The sequence below is a fragment of the Oreochromis aureus genome, linkage group 12, assembly GCF_013358895.1.
Source record: "Oreochromis aureus strain Israel breed Guangdong linkage group 12, ZZ_aureus, whole genome shotgun sequence".
In the NCBI taxonomy this organism is placed as follows: domain Eukaryota; kingdom Metazoa; phylum Chordata; class Actinopteri; order Cichliformes; family Cichlidae; genus Oreochromis; species Oreochromis aureus.
In genome coordinates, this window is record NC_052953.1 from 26,013,939 (window position 1) to 26,021,675 (window position 7,737).

General features: G+C 39.8%; 1 protein-coding gene across 1 annotated transcript; it reads right to left on the bottom strand.

Moving 5' to 3' along the window:
• Positions 1 to 223: 223 nt before the first annotated feature.
• On the bottom strand, positions 224 to 7,529 carry LOC120443021 (group 3 secretory phospholipase A2-like). Its single transcript, XM_039620559.1, has 7 exons — positions 6,949 to 7,529; positions 5,756 to 5,888; positions 4,948 to 5,082; positions 3,619 to 4,586; positions 2,880 to 3,009; positions 926 to 1,045; positions 224 to 771 (listed from the first exon to the last, which is right to left on the bottom strand). Exons 1-7 carry the CDS (start codon positions 7,439 to 7,441, stop codon positions 591 to 593), a joined length of 2,160 nt encoding a protein of 719 aa, XP_039476493.1. The 5' UTR covers positions 7,442 to 7,529; the 3' UTR covers positions 224 to 590.
• Positions 7,530 to 7,737: the final 208 nt, after the last annotated feature.

The following is a 7,737-nucleotide window of genomic DNA, read 5'->3' on the forward strand; positions in this document are numbered from 1 at the left end:
TTCACTAGCTCCTCGTAGCTTCACTGTTATACCTGACTCCATCTCATTCACACACATGCATTCTGTCTTGCTTCTACTGATTTTTATTCCTCGAAAGAAAGAGCCAGTGGCTGAATATTCAAGCACTTAAATTTTTGATTTACAGCTGCTGCATGCAGAAAGGCAAATCAGCTGTTGTTCTTTCTAAGGAAGTTGTGAAGTTTTAATGTAGACATGACAATAATTAAAATGTTTAATTCTTCCTTTATTGAGTCAATGCTTTTCCATGATTTGCTGGGTTTGTAGCTTTAATCTTACTTATTATTCTAGTTTTTTCCCTCACTGAGTCATACAATGTACAGTGCAGACGACAGAGTGAATTTAAAATCAATTCAAAATCAAACAGAAACAATAAAATGATTTAATTATGTTTTCATTTAACTTACATTTATAAGGATATAATTACATTTATAAGGCCATACTTTGCCAGTCGAGGGCCTGACTTCTTAAAATGCTGCAATTTTCCACCATCAGGGAAAAAGAGCAAAGCCTGCGTGAAATCTAAAGCTTATAACATTTATTGTTACTGCACATAGCAGCTTATTCTACAGTCATCTGAACCGTGCCATAATATCAGCTCCGCTTTCTAGCCTCAGGCATCGCTTATAAAGGCGAACAGGAATCCCTCTTTTTCTGTCACTGCCTGAAATTCGCACCCCAGCAGAGTCTTTTTCCTCTATCTTCTTAAGCACTTGATGTAGGTCAGAGGCTTTAGTGAAGCCTCTAGAACAGCTAGGGAAAAAAAGACATAAAAATATCAGCAAGAGAACTCAGCACAGTAATCTGTTACAGGCAAACTGAGTGAACATATTAGACAAGGGGCTGGTAGTGCTTTAACCGAAAAGTGTTAGAGATTAATGCGAATACGCATATCGGAGCTTAAAACCTTTTTTTGCCGTGGCATTTTTTCTCATTTTGCAGTGTAAAGCAATGCTGAGAGACGAAATCCAGCATGAGAGAAGGCAGAATGCTGGGTTGCTTGAGGCTTTCAATCTGAACAGCCAAGCTGTAAAATTGACAAAAAGGACAAGTGACAAGTTAATTCTTGTATGTAAGGCAATAAGATCACTTGTAGGAAACCAGTTAGACATACAGCAGAGCAAGAAAAGTTTCAGAAAGGGAATAATATCATTTATATCTCTCCACGTGTGATCTCAGGGATATAGGTTAAAAAAAAACATTTAATTTTTATAGAATAAATAATAATGAAGAAAAATACTGTAGTCCTACCATATAGTAGGCAGCAAAGTCCATAATCCAATATAAACATATCAAATATCATATTAAAACCATGAATGTATGCACACTGTGCCTTATTCTAGCAAGAAATGACATGCCTCGATCCAGGCCTGCTTTTATTGTATTGGCAATGTGTTTGGGATTATCGTCATGGTGACAAATGAAGCCATTACCAATCAGATACTTTCCAGATAGTACTGCATGGCAGATCAAATTCTGTCCATACTTTTCGGTGTTTATGATTTCATGAATTAACCTCCATGTGGAAATATGCTGAGTTTTGGCGAAAAGTGCTTTGGTAATCACCTTGTTGGTGCGAAAATGCTTTTTTAGTCCTTTTAAACTGGGTTATCTTCGATGCTTTTCATTAATAGAAATGGGAAAAATGTTATTCACAAGTGTTCTAAAGATACCATTTAAAATTGATTCTTTGCTAAGTGTTCTGTTATGTGTAGTCACAACACTTGTTCAAAAGACCATTTAAAAAAAATTAAAAGAAAGTTTGATTCCTCGGCACAAAACAAAAAGAAATAAGCGGTGGCTTAAGACAGTAGGTATTTTTGGCTGCTCCCTTGCCACATGATGTCACCCACATTGGGTAGGATGCCCTTCCTGACGTAAACTCAAAGGGAAGTTTTGCCTGCAGCTTAAATCGAACCATAATCTTTTAGTTTATAAATAAACAAATACTTGGTATTGGAAAATATGCATCTTAAAGTGTGCCGTCCGTCCTGCCATCACAGTAAATGTGGACTCTGATGGAGACAGAGTCACAGCTATTTCCTGTAGTGCAACAACAATGCAGTACTTATTTTGGATAGTTTCCTATTTTACCCAATATTATAGTTCCACTGGTCTTTAATGACACCGCTGCTATAGTCATCAGATTATCGGGGTGATTTCGGTTGAACTAATTCAAAGCTGTGTAAGGCTCATATTTCCTTAACCTCATTTGACTATGTCGTAACGCTATTTCCAGGGATAAGATTACTGGTGTATTAAATAAAACAATCGTGAATGAAGTAATTCCCAAGCTGTGAAGCTAGGATTACTTTTTAATGTGTTGACATTGTAATTTTTTTTCATGATTATTTATCTGTTCTACAGCCATAAACAGCAGCAGAACAGGGGGCAATCTTATTAAGGGGCAATTTGGTTAAACTTAGTACCTCCTTAAATTTCAACCCTTTATCACCTCCTGCCTATTTGAGCCATGTTCAGAAGTCCCAACTCACCCCCACCCTCATGTGCCTCCACTCGCTCCCAGTCAAGTCCTACAGCTCGTAGAGGAAATCCTACTCCTCACCTACGTCCTAGTTTTTAACTTCTGTGTATAAAATGACCTTCGGTTTCTTGAAAGGCACAATATAAATCAGATTTATAATTATTATTATTTAATCATTAATAAACCTTTATTAAAAAACACATTGTCCAGTCTTTGATCGGGGCAGCTAACTTCCTTTGTAAAATAGGCCGCCTGAATACACCTGAATATAGACACTGAGAATGTTGCATAGGTGTATAACATACAATTATGTGAACATACAACATGCAAAACATAATGCAACACTTATGTCATATAAATAAAACTGTCATGTTACCGGCTGGTGCAGTCACAGTGATAGATGGTCTTCGACTCCATGTTCTGGAGGCCATTTTTTTTTTTCAAAGGAGGGATTTTGAATTTACAGTAGTCCAGATGTTTGAGGCTTTCACACAGGAGCTGGCTATCTACAGGAGCAAAAATATATATGTGCATATATATTTATGAGTGTGCTCAGATTTCTTTACAGAACTGGGTAAATTTGCTGGTTACTGATGCTGCTATTTTCTAGTAAAGGTTAACCCTCTTTTTTGGCATTTGTAATTTGTAGTCAGCAACAATGACGATTAGCATTCTGTCCCATCGGTAACGACAGCTAATAACACAGCTAAGAAGCCTGGTAATTGTTAATAGAATAATATCCTGAACTTCCTCTTTAAACACATAAATTTCTCTGTTAAGCTACAATCAAACTGCTCACTTGGAAAACTAACTGATATACTAACAAATAAAAATAGCCTTGACAGTCATTTAACTCACTACCTTGCATACTTTCTAACCTCCCCTCTTGAGTATATTTTTGTAATTAACAACTAATTCCCATTAATATTACAATTAAAATATAATAATTTGGATTGATCCAGAAGAACATGAATGTTTCCAACCAAAGTGACAAATGACTGATTTTAAAAGCATCTAAAATACTAAATTGCATTTCAGATGTCAAAATTAAAGAAAGAGGAAAATCAATGGCTTAACTTGCAGCTATAGCCCTCTCAGCAGCTGTGCGCACTCACCTGTTATCTTATGCAACATTTTACTTTGTTTAAGGCTTCTCTCCGTATGGGTGCTTTGGGCTGTGGTGCTACCTGTGAGCTCCTGGTTTGAGTTATTCATTAGCAGATAGGAGTGCACCTGCTTTTGTGGCTCATCACCGTTATTAAGCAGGGCTGCTGTCTTTAGTTTTGCTGCAATGGGTGTAGCAAAAGTAGCCGTTATCAAAGTGTTTGATGTGAGTGTTTCTGTTGTCTTTTTAATACCCAACATCTCCAGTGTAGTCACTTTGATTGATAATCTGTCCGTAGTTGTTTTCATATGAGATTTTGTTTCTTGTTCCAAACAGCTTTTACAGCCTGACTGAAAAGCATCACCTCTCACACGCTTCCTGTGTCCACAGCATCCTTTTTTCTTGATAACGTCTTTGTGACTTTTGTTGGTTTTGGTCACTGCGGCTGTTGTTTGGTGCGGCTGAACTTTTGGCATCTGTGTTAAAGGTGATGGTGCTGTAGATGAACTCTGCAGATCAGAATTTGAGCTGAGCTGTGGTGAACCTCGGCGTCTCAGTGTGGAGTAATCTGACAGGCCCACTCTGATATGCTGGCTTTTTCCATCGCTTTCTTTACTCTGTAAGCTACTTTTAGAAATCTTTAAAAGACCTGTTTCTACTGACAAAGCAGTGGCGACTGCCTTTGATGTTGGAGGCAACTGTGAAGGTGCTGCTCCATGAGGTTTATGGCGTCTTCTGCATCCTCTTGCTTTTGTCTGTCTGCGGTGGAAAGTGTCTCCTCTGGGTGGGTCTCTGAATCCACACTGATGCTGAGTTTTAGATGACTTTCTGCGAGGGGGGCTTTGAGTTACATGCTGCTCCTCGTTACTTGGTAACTTGTTGGTGTCAGTGTCTGCATATTTTTGCTCAGGATCAGAGGTGTTGTAGGGGAGGGGGCTTTTGAAGACAGCATATGGAGCTTCTTTGGCTACTTTGCACCTATAGAGAGAGTACACAGACTTGTTACAACAGAGGAACGGAAAGGAGAACCATTTTCAAAACATGTTAAAAAACATTCTGCTCAGCACATTTCTTATCATTTCTTATTTTCTTACTTTACTTAAATAGATCCTAGCTTTTGAGGAAGATAACGATAGTGACACAGTGGAAATTAAACAGCTGCTGGCAGAGTTTAAGGCATGTTAATACAAGCTGCAGAAGTGCATCTGCCACTCAGGCTTCCAAAGCAACCATACCAACACTGTTCACAGAACAACCCTTTTTCTATGGTACTGAGCAACTGTTGTGTCTAATAATATGCAGTCAAAGTATCAAGCAACAGTGTCTGTGCCTCTCTTACATCCCCCACCAGTACATCTCAGTGCACCGCCTCTGCTGCTTGAGCTCAAAGCAGGGAATCCGGAGGATGTTGAAGAAGCTGTAGCCTACCATATTAGAAATGCTATCATTCACGTCCAGAAGGCACTGTCGAAACCTAGTTAGAGGCAGAAAAAAGAACGAGGTGAGTCAAAGTTCAAAAAGCAGTCCAGTCAATAAACACACAAATGGCAAGTGTTTCCTCATGTTTGACTATTCCCAAACATTTTATAACCACATCCATGTGCTTCTTTGGGATGAACACCAAAAAGTACACACAGACTTGTCAAGACTGGATGTGAAGTGAGGGCAAAACTGACGTTGCTGTGATTTTACAAAATAAAATCACAGCACATACATAATATGTACAAGGAATGGAATGCCCTCCAAATACAAAGCCGCCGAGCAGCGTGTTCACTCTTGAAATCAGTTTATCTGGAGGGGTGAACGCAGTGATGCGTTTATTACCCCTGGATAAACGGTTATATCACATGGCCCCGGGCTCGTCTACTTAAATCGGTTTACGTTTACTGGCACCCTGCCAAAATGACACGATAGGAACTTTCCTCCGAGTTTATTAGTCGGAAGTTTAAGAAGGCATTAATACTGATAAATTCAGCCTTTGAGCAAATCTGCCTTTACTTGACTTTCTATGCCAGCCAGGGCAGTATGTGGAGATGTCAGGGGGTGGAAAGTGAATTAGTGGTTGCAGGAGTTTCCCTTGAGGCGATGAATACTTGGAATCCTGCCGCTGTGTTAAAGATGCCCGGTGGGTGTGTTCTGACGCTCACCTTTGGTCACATTCACAGTGTGAGACGGTGAAGAGGTTGCGGTTGAACACTCCATAATTCACCGTAAAGGCCGGGATGATCTGCAGGCAGTGGTCATGCTCACGGCAGCATCTGTCTGTACCCTCGAACATCCCTGTGTGCAGGATTTAATCACACATCAAAGGGCACTTTGCTTGGAAGCAAAGCTTTTTTCAAGCAAAAGATCACATACCTGATTTGAAAGAAAAAGCTGCAGACTTCAAAGGCAGTTATTTGAAAATTAAAAATGTATGGGTCACAAGATTTTCAATTAAATAAAAAAAAAAAAAACAAACCCCTATGAGCCACATCTTTTTGATGTGACTATCATATAAAAATATCAAGCACCTCCTAATTAGATTTTTGGAATCTAAGTGTATGAGTGATTATTTTGGGGAGAGGGTAAGACAGCCATATCACTTTTTATAGTTAAAAAACAAAAAGAAATCCATTATTCTTATATTGGCATCTAAGGGTGTACATGATAAACAAAGGGCACAATCTGGCCCAAGATTTGACTCAGTATAGGTTTACATAGCAAAGGTTATTGACTATGAGGCCATCTGATGTACTCCTATGTGGGAGTCATGCCTGCATAAGTGCTGATAAGAGTGTGTGACATAAAATAATGTGTACCATCTCAGTTTAATGATCTCAGCCTAGCTGCCCACATAAAAGTTGCCAGGCTCCAGCACTGTGGAGCTGCCCTGCTGGACAAACTAGGAAATGGCATTATTTCTAAATGACTCCAAGCATTGTTGACTGTATTGTGTTCTGCAAAAGAAATAGGTTTCCCCCTTTGAATAAGGGAGAAGCCAGAAGTAGCTTTTATTGGGACATAGTGGTCAGTAATATAAGCCGATGTGAGTTTCATTTTATTCTCATTTCAATTTAAATCCTTATTATGATATCAGTGGAAACACTTTCTGCTATGTTTAGAAAATGACAGGGATATTAGTTCTTTTAATTGAGGTGATTTTAGTGACAAGCAGCTTGAGAGGTTTGGATTTTAAATGTTCTTTCATGAGGCTTTCAGTAAGCACTGCTGGAGATCACAAACACCAGGGAACTGCGACTCACTTGTCTCCTCTTATCGCCAAAGTCCTCGAAAACCTCAAACAGGCCAAAATATGTTTTAACCACAAAGTCAGAAAACCAGAATTCAGCAGTCTCACCTAATTCTTCATATCCGTCTGCCGTGCTTCCACTGCCGCACCACAACGTGCCCGGGAAGATCCAGGCGCGTTTTCGCCGAGCTTTTCTCTCTGTTTCGTCTGTTCTTGTGCGCCTGGTGAGCTTTGACGCACTGGATGCTTCGAGGTGAGCGCAGTCGGCTTTCTGCAGCGCCAATAATATGCTGCTGATATTAAACCCATAGCTTACCTCTTGACCACGTGTGTTGCTTGTCTTGCAGAGACTGTGATATCTTTCTGTTATCTGTGGATTGGCGTTTACTGTGCATGTTACCAGTCTCATATCTTGGGACCAGATGGTGAGGTGCAAGGAGCGCACGCCGACTGTGTCTTCGTGCAGAAAGGAAATACGCGTCTGTACGTTACCACGAATCGATGTGAAACAGGAGAGAGTCGGTCCGACCATATCTTGTGCTTTTGATAAAACGATTGATGATAAGAAGTAAAAAAACTGAAGTACACATCTGCTTTTCATCTCAAAGTATTGGGTCTATAGTCGGTCAGGTTTAAGATACTGAAGTTAAAAATTATGACAGGAGTGTATTTGTAGTCCAGTCAGCTTAAAGGCATCTGTCCCTGAAGAAACATCTGAGAAGAAAGGTTGAAGTTCATAGGGTCTTTATATTGCCTCGCCGATGCTGAGAAACTTGATACTCAATTTCGTGCTTGCGTTTGAGGGTGTGTACTTGTCCACCTATCCTAGTGAGGACCAGATACTGGCGTGAGGACCCGTTGGTGAAGTGATCCCTTCAAAGAGGAAGCGCTTACAAG